At 30.7% G+C, this 21,866-nt stretch overlaps 1 protein-coding gene across 1 annotated transcript; it reads left to right on the forward strand.

The window, feature by feature from the left end:
• Positions 1-1,387: 1,387 nt before the first annotated feature.
• On the forward strand, positions 1,388-2,368 carry LOC146940024 (uncharacterized). Its single transcript, XM_085753596.1, has one exon. It carries the CDS (start codon positions 1,629-1,631, stop codon positions 2,178-2,180), a length of 552 nt encoding a protein of 183 aa, XP_085609722.1. The 5' UTR covers positions 1,388-1,628; the 3' UTR covers positions 2,181-2,368.
• Positions 2,369-21,866: the final 19,498 nt, after the last annotated feature.

The raw sequence follows: 21,866 nt of genomic DNA on the forward strand, positions 1-21,866 counted from the left end.
TTTGTGTAAAGCTATATTTTAACGTGAAACATGTATGGAAAAAATCATGAAAAAATTCAACATCTATGTCACATTTTTATACTACACGTATATTATAGGATAAAAAAAATAAGAAAAAACTCGAATTACAATGCTAGAATATATGTTTTTTATTTGGGTCTTGCTAACCAGTACCCTCAGGGCAATGGTTAAGGAAACCAAAAGTAGTATATTTACATTGAATTCAACAATGTTTTGACTTTTTTTTGACTTTTAAAAAGTTAAATTCTTCACTTTTCACCATTTCCCAAGACAATGTTTCTATTTTTATCTTCTTAACCAATGCCCTAAGGACACTCTTTAGCATTTCCCTTTTTATTTTACATGGTCAATTTGAACAATTAACCATTCAAAATAAGATAGATGAATCTGCCAATAGTGTGCTAAATAAAATTAGGAGATAAATAAATTCTCTTTTCGAGATCTCTTTGCGTGTGAGAATTTTCAGATTTTGCCCAAAATAAAAAAAAATTAAGTAAGAAAAGGGCTATTGGGCTGGGCTTGGTACAAAGAAAGTAGCAGCTGAGCCCGGGCTAGTGCCCAGGCTAGCTGGGGGGTGCCACCGCCCATCTAACAATAGTTACACTTACATGATCTATCATGTAAGTGTTGGCAAATAATTGAGTCAATTAAATATGTGGTTATGGTTTAATTAATGAAAAATTTGTACTATAAGCAAAATATCTATCAGCCAAAATGAGACTCTTAAATATATCTTTTTGAATTTGAGTACTCATCCGAGATAAACCAAAAATGACAACCGAGTTGATGAAGCACAGAGGAGGACATTAGTGTTGCAGCTTGATGGAATATTGTATCTACAAGCATTCCGATGTTCAAGTCAATTTTTTATTAAGATGAATGTAACAAAATGAAATGTGTACTTTTCTCCTAGTGCAAAATGTCCGTTGTCGTCGAGGGATTTGCGCTGTGATCGGCACATGGCCCTCTATTTTTCATCATGTGGTAATTGATTGCTGGGGAGCAATATAACTTGCACGCACCCTCACATTAGAGTCTCTATCCTACAATGGGCCCAGGCACGTAACACGCGTACCATGCATTCACTCATACAATTGTTACTGATGATTAACCGTAGATATGATGTACTAGACTTTACTGATTAATAAGTGTTCCATGCTCCACCACAAGTATGCATCAATCTCCAAATCAATGGCTCATAAGCTTCCAAAAATAATGGTGCAGCGACCCAATCAATTAAGTGGGCAAGAAGTAATTTCTGGCATTAAATTCATAAGAATTAAATTGGTCCCGTTCCAAAAGAAAAATACCCATTTATAAAATTGAACATAGTCCCCACTTTCTTGATTCACAACTATGCCTTAATGTCAAAAAATAACCACCTTCCAAAATTACTCTATTCCCCTATTAGTAGCATTTTCCATTCTTTATTTATGTTGAAGAACGTGAACTTTCTATTTATATTGCCTAAGAGTCAGAACCATAAGATAATAATGTCCCTAGAGTCTACACATGTAGATGTTTTTTGACTCTAATCTAGAGGCATTTTTTTAGATCTAAGTTTTTAAGATAGCTAGAGAGTACTCAAAAATAGTTTCCAATCTAAAATGGTTTTGAATGATGGTGTCAATCATCATCATCATCCATCTGAAATGTCCTTCAGAATAACACAAGATGGTAGGTTTTTTTCTAGGCTAATGTCCAAGGAAACCTCAAATGCCAATTCATCTTCAAGGAGAGTGTTCTATTATGGTGAAACATCTGTTGCTGTTCCTTTCATGTGGGAGGCACAACCAGGAACACCTAAACATCCTTTGTCAGAAACTTCTCTGCCTCCTCTCACACCTCCACCTTCATATTCTAGTACTAATTACAAGTCCAATGGTAAGAGAAGAAATTCTAAAGTCAACAACATATTTTTTACCATTTTGCCTAGGCTTGTAGGTTCAAGGAAATCTCATAATGTGTCACCTTCTTCTTCTTCATCGTCTTGGTCGTCGTCGTCATCATCGTCGTCATCGTTTTCGACGAGAGATGGAAGCCTCTCAAGATCTCCTCACTCTTCAACTTCTTTGAAAAATAAGTTTTCAAATGGATTTAGAGGGTGCTATCCTTTTGGGAGCATGAAGAATTCAACTGTAAGCCATGGTGCACTTTAAATTAATCTCAATGAATTCCTTGGTTGTTATTTAGATAGTTTACATCTTGTAGAAAAAAAATATTTGAAATTTTAATTGTTAATGTGTTAAGAATGATGTTTGTTTGGGAATTAGATGTGCAAAGCAGGCCTAGTATTGATGTCATTTCTCATGATAAAGATAAATTATATGTCTATGTTTCAAACTTATTTATGATCAATAGATACCTCTACAGCCAGGGGCGCAGCCCTTCATGTGGAAGGGGTAGCTAGCCTTGGCTACCCAAAAACAATGTTATTCTTGATTTGGTAGCTATGTATTTATATTCAGTAATTACCGAAAATGATAAACATTGAGCTATCAATAAGTTCAGTTGTCGAAAATTAGCATAGATAAGAAAGTTATAAAATTACTACATGATTGATAGATTCATTTGTATTAGTTTGGAACTTCCAATCTTAATAACAACTATAGAGAAAACTTTTTCAACAATAAAACTTATCAAGACATAAACATATTAAATGGGCAACGAGTTTCTTGCAAATAACCGATTTATTTACATTGGAAAAAACATTATTAATCTATTTTGTAAACAATCAATTATGGATAAAATTGACTTCTTGAAACACATTTTGTCCTACTTTTCTAAATAGCTATTGTCAATTTTTATCATTTGTTGTTGCTATAACCTAACTTTCATGTATTGACTAATTTTTGGATTATTTTGTTTTTAGTCTCTACAACACACAGACACTTCATATTGAAAGCGTGTATAATGTCTGAGATATGTCATGTTTAATAGAGAGATAACACCAACATGTTGTGTCTCTATATTAGTGTCTAATATGCAATCATTCAATTTTTTAAAATTATTATCGATGTTAGATTTATTTGTAGCTGCTTCATAGATAGATATATACACCCTGCATTTTTCGCTTGAAATCCAGTACTGTCTAAACTGCAAAAGTTGGACCTGCCTCGATCATGATTAATGCGTTGTATTGACAAAAAATGAAGTACTGCAACTAAAATAAGTATAGGATTAGAATTTCACTCAAATAAAGTACCATCACATAAAGTTGAAATCTGTTAATGAATTCACCCAACTATCTGATAAAATTGACATGTCAGAAATTGAAGTAATGTCGCATACCAAATGTAATTATGTGGAGTTATTTGTAGAATTCCTTTAGTAATTTTTGGTATGGTAGATTTTGAATAAATATTAGGTACTAACATTTAAAACCAGTAAAAAAAATGCATAAAAATAGTAGTAAGAAAGAGCAATATACATGTAACTTGTAAGGTCCACTAATAAGCATCCAATTAAGAGTTACACTATTTTGGATGGTGTAAGCATAGCAAAAAAGATCAATTACGGGAACTAATAATTGAGTCCCTAATGTTATAAAAAAAATTAATGTGATTCTGAGCAATTATGAAACTTTGGATCAGATCTGTGATGTGGTTTTCATTTGATAATAAATACTACCTCCGTCCCGGTATAATTGACCTACTTTGGTTTTTCACACAGATTAAGAAAAGTGTATAAATAAAGGGGAAAGTGGAATATATTGTATTGGGAATGATAAAAGTAGTATTATTTAGTGTTATATTGTATTGGGAATGATGAAAGTTGTATTGAAAATTGAAATGGGTCAGTTATTTTGGAACATTTTTTTTTAGAAAATGGGTCAGTTATTCCGGGACGGAGGGAGTACTACAAAAACATAATATATAAAAATGTGGTTTTCCTTGCTACATGCATGTAGATACATGCACGCTGGCTGCCTACTGTTTGTCTTAATTTTTTGTTTCTTTTTTATTTATGATTGGGCAGATTAAGTTAGTATGATGAAGAGAATAATTCATTTTAAGGTGTTTTTGTTACAATTTTAAGGTGTCTATGACTGAATAGAATTGAAAAGGAAAATACACAATTAAAATGGGAAAAAAATGAGGTATTTTAATTGGTTGAAAAACAATAAAAATGTGGGCAGAAAGAAATCGTTACTTGAGATCAAGCTAGTAGAAATGGTGGAGAAACGAAATGTTTATCATAGTTATATACAAAAAATGTTTGTAACATATACTCTTTAATACATTTTTATTACACACTTATTTTGGAGAGCTTATAACACACTTTCTTAGAATTGAGTCATACGAAATTATATGGACTCCATACAGGATTTTGGTGGAACTTTTTTAACCATAAGAGAAAATTCAAATATTAAAATAAAAATGTAATAAACACGATATAAGTATATATATATATATATATATATGTCTATTTTTTTCATTTATCCTTTAAAAAGTGTAACAAACTAAACGAGAATATATATACTTACTTTTTCATTATCTCAATTATACATTTAAACACTTTTTTTATAATAAATATTGTTGTTTGTGTCATTAAAAAAATAAGAATTTCGACAGTGTTGTAAGGCACGATTACATTTTCGCGTGAATCCAATGAAGGCGCAAAAATTCCCTTGTTGCTGTGTTTTTTTTTTTTTAACTATTTTAATAATTAGAATAAAAAGTAAGCTAAAACAAGTGTAGGGGTTATACTATTTTCTGACAAAGTATATTCTATTTTTTCGGTCTAAGAAATTAAACTCTATTTGAATTTAATCTTTAGAATTTCTTTTAATGCATGTCTGAATTAACGGTGGGTTTGATAAAATCATGGTGACCTAATTATTTTGTAGAAATTAAAACTTTAAAATGTATCTTTTACATTGTATCTTAACGTGGTTCCGACAAAGTCACCGTAAATCAAAACATGCTATCATGAGATTGAATTTAGTAGAAGAAACTAAACTATCCCAATATGATAATAAAATCAAAGTTTGAATACATGTTAAAAAGATATTCACACTTACTATTTTATAGAATTTTTTGAAAGACCATACCAACTATTATTTTTGGAAAGGATAATGCTTAATATAACGACGATAATTTCACGAAAAAGCCAAGAATATGGAAAATCTTGTTTTATTGCTCTACTTCACCGTTCAATCTGGCACAACAAAATTTCTCCACGCACTAACCATCACAGTGGGACTCATTCCAATTAACAAAGTTAGACATCTTGTCCACGACAACATCTAGCTTAAACTTATGGTGTTGTTACTTTTCCTTTTATGTTGATCTTAAATAATCATGTACTAGTTAAACCTATATCATTATATACACATATGTAATAAACAGGCAATTATATTTAGTTTTAAAAATGAAATGAGTATGTGGAGAGAAGTTTGTTTGATAGAAGTGCTATAGTCGGTTAGTGCAGGCAATTATATGTTCCAATAAAAAGAAGCACGTGCATAAATGTAGAGTGGTGTAGCAAGCGGTTACTTGTGTAGTTGTGTAACTAATTTTAATAGCTTTTAGCACATAAATGTATGTGAAATTGTGGATCATGATATATTCGCGAGGATTTTCTTCGCGAGATATAGCAGCACCTTTAAAAGAGAAAAGCAATCGGTTAGCACCCATTCGTGTGATATGCACGACAATTGTTGTCGTGCATGTTAGCATTATTTTTGCGCTATGAATTTTGAAGTACTAGACCATCGACCCGTGCTAACGCACGGGTCATATGGAAGGTAATATTTGACCGTAATAGGTAACAAAATAGTTTATATGAATGTCATGATTGTCATATAGTATTTCATAATATTAAGAATCATAGACGTTGGTACTGTACCATAACATAATTTTCCATGACATCGTCCTTGATACCGTAACGTAACATCATATGTTAAGTACAGGGATGAAGCTAGGTACTAATGAAAAGGGGCAGCCGCCACCCATGAAGTATATAGGACCCCTATAGGACTCATGTGCATATTAGCCGTTCGCCACCCATGCTTTCATATCCACTTGGTTCACTTATACTAAATTTTATTTTTTTAATTAAAGGTCCACTCATGTTCTCTTTTTTCTTACCATCCACTCATATTATTTTATAATAATAAATATAGCATATTGAATTGATCAGTCTATTAAGTTTTATTCCTATTTCCAAGTAGAAGCCAACAACATTTGGGAAATTAGGGGTGATAGAGACACCCTAAATTATACATTCAAGAACAATTATATTCTAAAGTTGCAATTTCTAAAAATTTCAAGTACCGCCACACCTCAAGATTTAGTAGTATATATATTTGTTATTGTTTATCTTGCAAACAAAGTAGGAGCAGGGAAACAAAATAGGAGGAAACTGTTATAGGATGGACTCCGTTTAGTAAAAACAAAGTAGCAACGATGAGTTGAAAATAGGAGCAACGATTATAGGATGAAACATTTAGCGTCCGGGTTAACTTTAATAAATAAGAGATAAGAGATAAGAGATCTCTCCGTTTGAAAATAAGATTATGATTAAATTGATTAAATTAATTAAATTAAATATGTTTAATTAAACAGGGGTAATACAGTAAAAGTAAGCGTAGAATTTAGGTTAAAATTAGGGCAATAGTTAGCGTCCAGGTTAACTTTAATAAATAAGAGATAAGATATAAGAGATCTCTCCGTTTGAAAATAAGAATTTGATTAAATTAACTAAATTAAATAGGTTTAATTAAACAGGGGTAATACAGTAAAAGTAAGCATAAAATTTTGGTTAAAATTAGAGCAACAGTTAGCGTCCGGGTTAACTTTAATAAATAAGAGATAAGAAGATAATAATAATAATAATAATAATAATAATAATAATAATAATAATAATAATAATAATAATAATAATAATAATAATAATAATAAGAGAAAGAGTAGGAAGCAGATAAGGTTAAACAAGAAAATAAGCATTAGGGTTAAAACGGTAAATCTATGCAATAGGTTTAGGTTAAAATTAGGGCTAAAATATTCACCCGGGTTAACTTTTATATATAAGAAGAAGAAGATATCAAAGGAGCAAGTAAATTTGTGTTGTTAATTGATGCACTATTCAATTATATAAAAAAAAAAAAAATTGATGCACTATTGGCACTAATGGTATTTTGTTTGCTATGCAGAACATTTTATCTATGGAGCGATCTTATGAAAATAGATTTGTCTTATCTATCTAGTAGTAGTAGTAGTTATTAAGATCATTGGATTTTTTTTCTATCAAAAAAAAAAGTAATTGGTTTTAAAAAAAAAAATTATACATGTACATGTATGCATATCTATAAATTATCTATACTAGCGGAAAAACGGGCACGTACTAGCGAAAAGACGGGCACTCACGTGTCCGTTCTTGCGTTTTTTTTTTTATTTCACTAACGTTTGAAAATTATGAGCGGTGTATTTTTTATGAAATTTTGATTTTGATTTTTTTTTAACAGCAAATTTTATTAAAACAACCAGATCCCTGCTCAACACGAACAGAGACCGGTGAAACTGAGAATACAAATAAAAGACATCGTATATAGGCGGAACGCCTGAAAATAAACACCCTAAGAACACCTTGAGGACAACACCCACCAAATATACGTCACCGCCTAAAACAGACTCCTTCACGAAAACGACACCCACTAAATATATAAATGTTTGTTGCTTTCAAGTTATAACAAATCAAACTAACCATGATTATCTATTTCAACGACACCAACAATATAACAAAGAAAAAATATAATCTAAACTCTTTTTTTTAATGACATCAACAACAATCTTGATTATATAAAAAATTGTTTAAGGGTATAATTGGGATAATGACAAAGTAAGTATAAACATATTCCTCTAGTTTGTTACACTTTTTAAATGATAAAGGGAAAAAACTTGAATATATATATATATATATATATATATATATATATATATATATATGTGTGTGTGTGTGTGTGTGTGTGTGTTTCCTTTATCATTTAAAAAGTGCAACAAACTATATCAGTATATTTATTTGAGTGAGTAGATTTCTATTTATTTGATAAATTGTTTTGTATAGAGAAGAAATTTATGTCATTATAATCATGCTTTCGATGGAATTTTGTAGAGAAAATTTATGTCACATTATAATCCAGCTATCATCTTACAATGGTTACAAATGTTGGAGTGTACATGAAGAGAATGGATTCGAAGATGGCTATGGAACTCTTATAAGTGGTGGGAGGATACAAGAAGTCAAATTCTCATTACCATAGTGGAAAAAATAGGTATGAAACCGTTTTTATAATTTTTTTTTTATGTTATAATGTCATGATTTATTTATGTCATTTTGGAAAATATTAGCACCACATTTGTTTAAATATTAAGTTATGGCCTGATTATTGCTTTTATACAAATTTTTAAAAAATAGACAACAAATTATTTAAATGGAATTTACAGAAAAGAATTTCTTGTCAATATAAATATTCGACCATAATATATTTATTTGAATTCATGACCACAATGTATTTAAATATAGTTCAGAACACACCACATAATTTTTCAAAACACGATAAATTGAAAATAGCATAATATAACATTAATCGAACGATTACATGAAGTTAAAATTACAAATGCTAACATTAATTAAAAATACGAAACATTAAGATAGATAACAAGGATCAATAGAAGCTATTGGTCGGATATTTGACTTGTAACAAATAAGTACAACAGGTCTCCTGTGTTTGTCCTCCATCGAAACATGTCTTGAACATTAGAGTCGCTTTCAAGACTCTCAAACTCATAGCTTAATTTCCAGTCGTTATGGACAATTTCCAACGAGTAGTATGGTGTTATAACGGAAATTTTCTTCACTTTACGGGTAGGTTCTTGATATCTTGTGAAATACTCGTTGAAATAGCCAGTTAGTTCCGATAGCGTATCGATCGGTGGGAAGTACCAAGAGTCAAACTCTTTAGCAATATGCTCAAATTTGACGGTGCAACGTATTGCAATAGGCGGCGGTGGTGACATGTTGAAAATGAAAACTGAATAAGTTTAGTGTGTGAGCAATTGAGAATTGAGAGTATGTATTTATAGAAAAAAATAATAATATTTAAACTAATACTATTTTAAAAATATTTGGAAATAGGTATTTAAGTAGAAGAACAATTGGTAGTAAAATAGTTGCTAGTAAAACATGTGGGGCCCCTAACTCCAAAGGTAGTCCTTTTCTTAACAATTTCGACCAATCATGGAGTGACACCCATGAGGTAGGGTTTATTCTTTTTGCATTGGATCAATCAGATTTGGACAACAAGCTTTGGACCAATATTTTAGAATAATAAGATAAAAAATTGTCAACCTAGTACACCCTAGGGGGAAAGGTGAGTTTCAATGACACCTTTTGAGTGGCAAATAGGTGAGTAGCCAAAACATTACTCTCTCTAAACTCTATCAGAAAATAAACTAATGTTAGTGAACCTCAAAAACTTGAACCTCTACAATGGAAGAAAATAATCATGTTGTCAACCCTCAACAACTTGAACCTCCTTCTGCATTGCCGTGAGTTACCTTCTTTTTTCAAATATTTTGTGTATTCATGAAGTGAGATATTAACAATAGTTTGCAAAAAAAAAAGACAATACTCTAATAATCATTATCTAAACTATAAATTTATCACCAACGTCAATAAGTTAATGGAAAGTTTGCTAGATATAGGAATTAATTGAAATACATTTTGAAATATTTCTTTATAAACCACATTTTATGTTACATATGTATCATCGCCATTGTCATCACTAACCAATATCTTCAAGCCTTTCCTTTCCTCGAAGTAACTCTAGCATAGCAATGTATAATTTCCCATGAAAGAAAATTGATTGAAGCATATATACTCCAACATATAATCAAAGTTCCAAAAGAGATTTAAAGTTAAAAAGCAGCAAAGTTGCAAAATTGATTTCGATATTCACAGGTAGCTAATCATATAATGGTAAAAATGACATCAACTAATAATTTAAGTGCTTGATACATCCTTATAACCAACTAAATGTTAAAACAAAATTAAATTATATACTCAAGTGTGTCACTTGTTACAATTTTTTATTTTTTTTCCTTCAAAACAGTTGCTTTAGCTTGTTGTACAAACAACCCAAAAAAAAACCTAAAACAACCCTAAGCGACATGGTTGTGCTGAAAATGCAAAGTCTAAAATAGAAGAAAAGTATCATATAAATAACATCAAGCTAAAACAGAAGCATGGTATAAACTTAAGAGTAATACTTGCCACCAATTTTTTTCTTTACAAAACAGCTTTTTAGCTTGTTGTCCAATTCATATGAGAATTGCTATGGTTTTTTCTTGATCAAAATTTAATCTTCTTTTGTTTACCAACACTATGCCACCATATTCATAGTAAAACAAAGAGAAAAAGCAAATGAAGAAACAAAATTCTGCTGCAAATGCACATGTATACATAGGCAAACAAATGAACTATTTTGTCTAGTTTAACATAAGAATAACAATGGTATTTAGCAAGAATAAAATTCTATGTGAAAATTTGAAAAAACTACTAAAATGAATGATAACTGAAAGGATACTAAACAAAAGAGTATATTAGCATATAAAACAGATGAATATAATAAACATCATAGAAAATAATAAGCATCATACAAAATGAAAGGATACTAACAACAGTCATACCTTTTCAGCAAAACATAACAAGGAAAATTTCTAAATGGCTAATAGTCATACCTTTTCATCAACTAATATCATAGTGTAGTCCACATATTAATCACACGAACCTTCAATTGAAAATCAATCTTTCCACCAACAATGTATGAAATTTGAGTTATCTTGGAATATTTTCCGACAAATAAACCAAAAATATCGAGTAACAAAAAAGATGAATAGAGAAAAAAGAAGGAAAGAAAGTCATTGAATGATAATATACAATGATTGTCAGATTAACCTTTGCTGGCCATTTTCGCAAGTCTGAACAGCAGGATCTCAATGCAATATAGTGTGATATATGTACCGTCAGAAAATGTTGATATTAAAGGTAAGCAATGGTCTTGTATTTATAAATGGACGGTAATAAGCTAATACAACTTTACTTTTGCAGAAACAACACTAATATGTAAACCTTAAACACTAACATTCAAGTCTGACACAACATTTAATTTTTGTGTCCTCAATGCTAGCTTGAATTGCGAACAAAATTTTAGGGAATAAAACCTTATAGTAAAGAATGTTTTTTCGTGTAGGGGAGGTAATCGTACGTATCAATTGGATTTCCTTGAGCACCTAACATATGCTTACAATTAAATGCATATACACACAGTATCAGCATGCTTATCATAGAGTTTTGCAAGAAATAAAGTCAATAGTTGTATTCATTATATCAAGTATGTTACATTGAGCAAACGACCTATGTATAGGATTTCCTTGAGCAACTAAATTCTGATAACAATTAATTGCATAACATATAACAAAGTTATAGTCAACAACTAATGAGTTTGTTTACAACTAATCAATATAGGGCAATATTAATTGTTTACAACTAATCAATATAGGGCAACATGAAGCAGTTAGCATGCCTTTGTGTAATGATGAAATAGCTTGCCGATGACTAATTTAACACGTGCATAATTTTAGATAGACATGCTAATCCCTCTTTCTAGGTAGGCATGCTAATCCCTCTATTAGGTGCACTGCTCTATGTAAGCTTAATCAACATGTGCTCTAAATCAAAAGTCAGTTTAATTAGCATGTGCTTTAAAGCAAATTAGGGTTAAGATTTCCCTCCAGTGGCGCGCTAGGGCAATCAGAAATTGCATATCAGACTGCCTAGGATTTTAAGTGAGTATGATACAAGGCACAAAAATATCATCAAAATTGAAACAATGTATTGATCACGAGAATGTTAGATAGCCAGCAACCATATTATCCAAAACACCAATCAGCCAACACATGAACGAAACTTAGCAGGCAACATCCTAACATACATATGACTATGTGCCTGTTTTTGGCTTTTCCAGATATCATCATAGAAAAAATGCATGAAGACTTTAGCCAAAACAAATCACAAATCCATTAACCTTTGCAACTCATAGCAATCCATTTATAACAAATGTGATATTTTCTTTTCTACAAAAGAATTAATACAAGAACTTAAAATGCATGAAGTGGTTAATATACAATGGTGAATCTCATAATTATTTAACCAAAACTGAATGCATTTTCAGAGACATTCTCAACGACATAATGCTTGAAAATAAACTTTGAAAAACATAACTATCGAACAAGAATTTCAAACATGGAGATTACAAAAACCCAAAAAGAATATTATATTCATATATTCCTGCAGGCCATTAGAGTTTTCACTTGACCAGGATTAATGACGACATTCAAAAGACAAACAAAAGAAGAAAAAAGATATGATATACAACGATTGATACATATAGAAATAGGGGCAGAGCATTCGTAGAGCTTCTTAGAAAAAGAACACTTGTAAAACGCTTAGGAAAACAGTAAAATCGGTTTACATCGAATCTGATCATAACTCTAAATAAAATCTAATTAAGAATCTCTCAGAATTCAAAATGAATTCAAAAAAAACTTTCAATATATACACATCTGGAGAAGCATGCATAAAAGAAAAAGAAAATAAAGATCCTCAAATGAATTCGAATATTGAAGAAATCATTGAACACGAAGCAGACAATTTACTGTCAAGAAATCATGAAAATCTCTCATTTCAGTCATCACAAATTTACTGTCACACAAATTAGTATCAGTCATAACTATTGTAAGATAAAAGGAGTTGTAACCATTTTTCCAAGTAACATGCTAGAATTATTTAGCAAAAAAAAAAAAACTATATCCTATGTTCTGCAAGTCTTCTAAAACCAATAAAACCAGCAATTTCATATGTAACCAATAGTTCTTTAGGCTACTACATCATTCAAAATGAAGTTGACATTGAGAAGAGCCTTTTTGACAAAACAATATAAATCTAATGTTTTGCGGTCAATGCATACATATTAAAAAGAATCTGAAAACAGAAATTACTAATGAATCGTTATATATGGTTTCTTACCTGTTTCCCAGCTTGTATAAGAAAACAACCTTCAAGAACTGTTGCTTCGATTTATCTTCCATTCTTTACCCAAACATGGTGACTGTGGAATCTACTAGGATCCTGAATTGTAAGGAAATTCGGGTCATAGTGATGTTTACTAAGAACATTTCCCTCCTGACCGAAGATTTGTAGGTCACATCCGGTGGGAGCCAAGAAATGCGGGCCCTAGAAGAAAACACAAGTAAAAATTACACCACACAATTGTAAATAGGAGATGAAGGTTGATAAGTCTGATGAACATTGAAGGAAAGATATGAAAATTTCTTCTCACACCGTTTAAATAGCTGGTTACACCCTTAAGAGACTAAAGTATATTTGGGTATAACCTGATGTTGTCGGGGTGTGACTAGAAAAAATCGAGAGATATTGATTACCAATATCATACGAGAGGTGAAGGCTTCTTTTGGGAGACCAGAGCCAAGAGCAAAAAATTCAGCTTCAACTTGGTTTAGAAACCATATAACTCATAAACAAACCATTTTATGAAAAAAGAAACAAAAATAACATATCCCAAGATTGACTTACTTCTAATATTCCAAGAAGATTTCTACACCAAGAGTCCAGGGTTTGTTGAAGCTCATCATCAGCTATTGTTTCAACAATTTTATTGAATTGCAACAAAAACAAATATAATAGGTTATATTAAGTTACAAATATAATGCAACCAGCATCACATACAATTGCTTAATAAAGAAAGAAGTGTTTAAGTCACCAACAAAAGGGTTTATGGGATTATCAATCTATTTCAACAGAAACAAAGAGAATGTTATTTTCGTTTTTTATTGTTGTTGTGCTAGTTGTTGCAGTACTACTGTTATTGCTATTGATGATTGTTTAAATCCAAATCTTGAGATATGTTTATGGTATATGAGGAGTGATTGTTGTTCTCTTGACAACAGTTTGAGCTAGAGGCAACAATTAACTTTGAGTTTTGTAAAGACATTCGCAACAATTCAGGGCTACAAAGTTCAAAAATTTGTGTACTAATTGGACCTTATATTTCATTGTGCAGTATGTGACATGAAAACAATATAAACAACCTTTCTACTAATAGAATACCAAACAAATCAGGCTTGGAATATGACAGAGAAAAAAGGTAAAAATGTGATTCTCTATTTTTCTTTTTATTATGAGTTTTGAAAACTGAATTGAATTCCCCGTTATGTTGATAGACACTTAGAACAGAAATTTAATTTTTTTTCAAAAGCTAATAATATTCTCTAATAAAACTGAAACCCTATCTTGTAAATGTCTTCACAAATCTTCATCAATTAGTAGGTATTCTAAATTGAAAAATAAGCCAAAAAGCATAATTAGTATCTATCTTTCAACTTTGAAGCATTGATACAGACTCCAAGACCAAACACGACACTTACACATAGATACCATATATTGTTTAAGAAAATGGAAGTAATTGAATCTGTGTTGACTACATAGCTCATGTAAAGGATTGGAACGGTGCACACTGAATAATTAAATTGCTGGAATTTTTAGAGCATAAAACAAGGGCGACGATCTGCAAATTATGTATTAAGAGTCATGTGGTTATATATGTATGGTCACTGCAATTTAATTTGGAGCCAAGGTTGATGCTAATTTCAAGTCGTGTTTGTTATATGCAGGTGAAACAATAGATGTATGGATAAGGGACGTGACAGTGGAGTTGAGGTGGAAAAAAACAAGTTTACAAAGCTTAATTGGTTCCCACAATTCATTGACAGGAGAAATATCCCTATCCACACGTAATCTCAACATTCTCAACAAGTTGTTTCCGGATAGGGCTCAAAAGTTACAGGAATGTTGCACTAGTAGAATGAAGTACAGAGGCATTGTGACAAAGAAAAAGAAAATATTGCACACCATTGACGAGAACAAAAAAAACAGCATTAAAAAACGACACCATCGGAAAAAAAAAGCATAAGTAAAGTTGATGCCAAAATACCCAAAAACATGTACATCCTCAGCACAAAACATAACTTGCTAGCAAACAACACATAATAGGACACTTACGAAACAAAACCTGCGAACACAACAAAATAACACTACCATACCAAAAAAATACTGAGGCAAACTAATCACCACTCACCTACATACGCCAGAAGGCTAAAAAAGTGCTTCCAATTGGTAACTTGTCAAAAGTTGTGAGTTTTCCCATTAGCAATTCTTATTGGTTTATTTTATTATATTTGATCCAACTAAATCACAACCACCCTCTTCTATGATATGAACTTTAAATATTGTTTCCATGAAGTAGAAAATATTATTATTGTAATACTTAATGCAATTCAATGCTTCCAGTTAAAGGAATTAGTTTTTATGCTAAAAGGGTGGCTGAAGGAAGAACTCGTCTGAAAGTGTCCATCATTATCGGTGTTGTAGTTTTTTGAAATCAAATTATATTTTATTCCAAAAATAAGTTTCAAAAATAAGTTTCTAAATATTGTGTAGATGAGACAAACAACACTACTTTTAGGAAATTCAAACATTGATAGTAAATTTTGTAGAGATACTTTAACTAAATTTTAGATGTTTATTTATTTACCGTTAAATCGACTTAAAAAAGAAATTAAGAACCACCATAATCAATCTAACACTACAATCAAGGTTTACATAATTAGGTTTACATAAAAGATTACAGTCTAACTCAATAATTATCATTATAGACAAAGGCTCAAGTGAAAGAATTGCTTCAATCAAGGGTTTTATGAGATTATCAATTTAATTAAATTTTTATAAAACACTAAAGAAAAAGCAATATCATCAAAAAAAAAATAAAAAAATAATCAAAAGAAAAGGAAAAAAATCATCAAAGTAAAAGAAAAACCCTTCAACACGGGTTTATGGGTTTGGAAATCAACTTAATTAGATTTTCATAAAACGCTATCTTAATGTAACGCAAAAAGCAACATCAACAAAGAAAAAGAGGAAAAAAATCATGTATGTTATGAATATTACAAGTGGATGTCCATATAACAATTGGGTTATAGGGTCATATTATTAGTTTATTGGGCTATATTATGCTTGGTCCCCAAGTCATTGGTGCTTGCTCCCCAAGTCATTGTATTCCTATAAATAGAGCTCATATGTAACCTAATTGTACATCACAAGAGAATAATATAATCCTCTTTCTTCTCTCTCTCTCTCTCTATTCTCTCTGCTTCTCTTTATTCTTGTTCTTATTCTAATAGTCTTTATTATTGTTCTTATTCTAATAGTCTTTATTTTTGTTCTTATTCTAATAGTTTCATAACAGTGTATTTATTTTTAATATTTGTGAACAGTTTTATGTGCTATCTGTATTGAAAGTTGAGGGTAATTATGTAAAGAGAAAAAGTCAACACAAAAGAGTCGAAACATTTTTCTCTTATATATACAAAATCAATTTTTTATGTAGATATATGAGAAAGTTAATATGATAAAATTTTGAAAACTCATTACTATTTTCAAAATCAATGCAATGTTTCTATTAAATAACTTTTTATTTTATATGCAAAAGACTGTTCAATGTTTGCACCACACTCGTTGCAGATTTTATGTCTTATATCTCCATAAACAAATTTTTATATATGTATATGGAAAAGTCGATATAATAAATTTTTGAAAACTCATGACTATTTTCAAAATTTCAACATTAATGTAGTGTGTATATTAAATAAATTTTTATTTTATATTTAATTATATTTAAAACACCGTTAAATATTTAAACCGCAGTCGTAGAGGATTTTATATGCTTATATATATGCAGGAAACAAAATTATGTATCGATATGTGACAGTCGATATGATAAAATAGATATGTGTGTCTATTTTTACGATGCAATGATAACATTGTTCACACGATGCTCTTTTTTACATCATATTGTCTTATCACTCGAGGATAGATCGATGGTGAGACGCAAGGGGCATTCCCTTACACCTAAAAATAATTATCTTCTTAACCAACACCGACTGATAGGTGATTCTGATTTAGGAGATGATATCCCCTAGACAAGGGAAGGTTGGGCGAAGTCTAGGACAGCTGAGCAAGGAGGAATCGATTATTTCCCAAGTATGCTGACCAAGAACGTGGGTTTGAGGAATCCTAGACGCAGTCAAAGCTTAGTAGGACCAAACAATGAGGCTCAAAACCCACATTCCATGTTTATAATGCCACTAACCATAATGAGCGATGTGCGAACGAGCACAATCGTGAGGAGTTGTGCATCAACGATCGTGTTAACGAATCATGTTCTGAAGGAGGAAATTGTCGGAATAAATGTTGGTCACTATAGGTCATTTTGTTTGCCTAATAAGGATGACTTTTGCTTATAAATACTCAGTTTATACATTGTAAAAAGACACGTCCAATTAAACACAGTTTATTTTACTATTTAAATCTTTTTTTAAATGTCTTTCTTTATCGTTTTTATGCATTTTTTTTTAGTCTAGTAGCTCAAAACCCAAAGATAACCGTATTAATGCTCTACTTTAGCAGTTAATGAATCCACAACTAAGGAACAAAGTTTATCCCTTAGCTTTAATCACTTGAAGAAAGAATTACAGTTGAGGACACGAATCGAACCTTGGAAAAAATCTTGTTTCATCAACACTTTGTAAATGCTTTTAGATCCGTAATGTCTTCTTTATCTTGGATTTGAGCATCATCCCTTCATCCTAAATTTTTATTATAAAATACCCATATATTTGTCTTTGATTGTTTACAAGAGTATAAATATACTCAGTTATAAAAAAATCAAATCATCTAAATTATAATAAGTGTATAGTTAAAAAAACAAAAGATATATCTTAAATTTCTGATTTTCTTTTGTTTTTCATAGATATTTTTTGTTTGAGGTAATTCTATTCGAGATATAGTTGGACATTCATGTATATGTGTCTCTAACTCCTAACTTTAAGAAAATGAGAAAATCTAAATCAATCCATTTAAAGTATGAATTTTCCTATCAAAATTACTCATAGTGGATCCAAACGAATAGTGGAATACCAACAAAATTGAGCTCATTGTCATGCCTATTCTCGAACAAGCCTTCATCAAACAGTGAAATGTTTTTTTGGTGAATCAAATGGTGACATCTAATCATATCTATTTGAAATAAGGTTGCATATCTTAAATCGAAACTACACCCATATTAACATACTGTTCTTGTTCATAAAGTAGATAATACATTCCCCCCAGTGGCGGAGCCAGAAAAACAGTTGGGGTGGGCCACTAAAATTAACGGTTGAAAAATTGTTTAAAGTCTCGCAAAATAGACCTATAATTGAATTATTTAAATTTTTTGGGTGGACCACTATACCATTTTGCGGGAATTTGGATCAACCGAAACCTAAAACCGACATAAAATTGTATAAAATCTCACAAAATAGACCTATAATTGAATTATTTAAATTTTTCGGGTGGACCACTGTACCACTTTGCGGGAATTTGGATCAACCGAAACCTAAAACCGACACAAAATTATATAAAATCTCACAAAATAGACCTCTAATCGTTAATTTTTTAATTTTTCCGGGTAGGCCGTGGCCCACCCCAAGAAGGTTTAATCACATGCAACCAGCACGCCAATATATACCTATTATACGATAGCAAATTTTAGAAAGAGACCCCTTATAAAAAAAGGTGATTGGCTATGCTCACCTCTTATATATGGTTCAAATTATTTATACGTCGTGTTACATCGAGGGCGTACATTTCTTGCAAGTGAATTCATTGTAACTAGAATATCACTATCTTTGTTGAGACTAAAAGTGACAAAACTTATATCTTTTTATATTAGACTGTACTTTAACATGATTTAGTTTAGTGTATCAACATGGCTGAGATCGTCTCAATTTCTCAAAAATAAAATAAAAAAGTTTAATTTATGAAAGACATAAACACAAATATGATATTGATACAATCTATTTTTCTTAAAATATTTTAAAATTAGGTCACATTAATATTTCATTTGTGTGTCTATCTTTCTTATGATTTGAGTTTATGGAGATGATCTTTACCCGTATCAAAATTCAAAATGACCTATAAAATAAAACTTTTTGAAGAAAAAAAACTATACCAAGGTTTGGATTATAAGCTAAAAAAAAAGCTTTAATTTACATGCACTAATAACGTAAGTTTTTTAATCATTTAAGTATATCCCTAAAAAAAAAAATCATTCAAGTATATCATAATTTTATTTAGTGTCAAGAGTTTAATTTTATAATCTCAAAGATACTGAATCTCCTTAAAACGGTTGCAAAATAATCATTAATATCATTTTAATTAATAAAAATTAATCTCTCCTTTCCTCAATTTTTTAAAAATGATTTTCTAAAGTACATACAGTGCAAATATCCAAACAATAGGGCACATATCATATATGGGTTCGTATAGTGATAAAAAAGAAAAAGGGTTGGTATAATTATGGTAGAAACAATTAAGGCACAACCTTATTTTTCAAACCCAAAAATGTAAACAATGTAGCTTGTAGGTTGAAGAAACAAATCACATTAAATTGAAGACTTTCACATTATGAAGTCTCTATTGTTTTTTTTTTGTTGAAGAAGTGAAGTCTCTATTGTTAATGTACACATCCATTTAATCGTTCAATTCCAGCAATTGCATGTACTTTACTTTGCCAAACTTGCGGCGACAACCACATTTCTGGTTCAATTTGTTAGCTAGCCGTGGAAATTAAGATACCTAGAAAGCACCAAAATGAAAACAATATGCGTTAATAAACTTTGAGTTTGTAACAATGAACTTAAGTTGCGATCTAAACTGTAACGTCTGAGGTTGATGAGTACAAGAGTGGTCGTTGATGCACAAGACATGATAGTGGGCGGCATCGGAATGAGAGGGACATCATGCATGTATGGGAGTAGTACAGTTGAAGGAAAACTTATAAGAATTGTTTGATAGTACTACTTATATCAATAAGATACATCTTCTTTTTGGTAACTCATTCCATAAGAACCATACCGTTAAGCGTGCTTGACTTGAAGCAATTTTAAGATATGCAACCTTTTGGAAAGTTTCCTAAGAAACGTACGAGTTAAGACAAAACATGCTGAATCGACAATACTTAAAGTCGTCTAAGATATTACCACTTAAAGTCATCTGAAATGATACATAAACATTGGATTAAATCATAGTCGGTTCAAAGGACTAAAAGTTACAAGCATACTATGTGGATATGTCAAACGCCATGCTTACTATTATAGTGGTTTTCTACCAAAAAATACACTAGATGGAAACGTGAGGTAGTTGACGTGGACTTTTTGAACCGTCCGTTTCAGGAGCATAGTTGGATCCAGCGGCAACCAAGGCAAAGAGGGTTGGCATCGGTTAATGTTGCACTTAGTAGACTCCACCTAACAAAATACTACTAATACTAATACAACAAAAACGTCGTGGAACTACGTACGCTACGGCACATTCTCGTATTCATGCATATGATAATAATAGCTGAATTTCAGCAAGTTAAAATCATAGAATGGCTTGACCAAAAAAAAAAAAAAAATCATAGAATATGGGTTTAAGGACTTGCATGATTGGTGTACACTAGTTTTTATTCCGTCCTTTAAGTTTGAAGTTTACAATGGATTGATTTCTAAGTTATTTTGTGTGACCAAAATAAGTTAAATGATCAATCTGTCACAAATCTCATACTTAAAGGCGTTTGGTTTATTTCCTTTTTACAAAAACACAATTAATTCATATCATTCAAAAGTGCAATCATATCACACAACTGCAAGATGATACTCCTATATGCTTATGGATTTCGGAATATGCGTACGACAATGTCGCCAGGCACAGATCTAGTGTGGGGGCAATGGGGTCAAGCGACCCCACTTGCCTCCACACGTGTATTGTATTTTTAACCCAAATTTAAATATATACCTAGTTTGACCCCTCTTTATATAATATTATTGTCTTTATATACTCTATTTATTACATATAAAATATTACAAAACTAAGAAGGATCCTAACGAGTGTTCTAAGATGACTAGTTAATAAATCAGAATAAGTTGTTTTTTTTATAAAAAGTTGTTATAATTATTATATCAATACAAATAATGCTTATTTTTAAGATAAAATTTTCTTTTATGAAATCTTTAACCAATTATCTCAGAGCATATCGTTAGCAAGACCATACAACTATTATTATAATATAAACTATTCTTATATTTGTTGAAAAAGATTGTGACTGACGCTACGTTGGTGGTGAAAAAATAATTAATTATGGTTATATTTTTATACCCTGCTAGAAATGGACAAATATTTTAAAAAAATCAACATTTTAGGGCAATTATAAATATAACTTGTATAATTTTCGCACGCTTACGCGTTTATAAATTTTTTATGATATAACTTGACCCCATTTATTAAAATTTCTAGATCCGTCACTGAATGTCGCTCTCACTTACAGAGATGGTCAACATTATTTTGTGTATACTAGTTTTATGTTGATAATATTCTACTGGTTACAGTTTTATAGGGTTAATTTTAAGATATACTATTTGTTAAAAAATAATTGAAGTGGTAAAATAGTGAACTCTTTATGTCGATAGAACATTTCATTCAAAGAAAAATGTCGATGAACAAACACTTTAAATTTGTCTTAAAAATTAAGATATGAATATTTTTTAATAGTATCTGTATATACTAATATTTTCCTCCCCTTAGGAATACACTTATTACTACATGATTTGTTCATAATATTCTTTGATTCT

The sequence above is a fragment of the Medicago sativa genome, chromosome 3, assembly GCF_051527215.1.
Source record: "Medicago sativa cultivar Bolivia chromosome 3, Bolivia_mono, whole genome shotgun sequence".
NCBI lineage: Eukaryota > Viridiplantae > Streptophyta > Magnoliopsida > Fabales > Fabaceae > Medicago > Medicago sativa.

Bases quoted from the DNA above. Each gene is read 5' to 3' on its own strand.
- LOC146940024 (XM_085753596.1), top strand. From the start codon at position 1,629: ATGGTTTTGAATGATGGTGTCAATCATCATCATCATCCATCTGAAATG.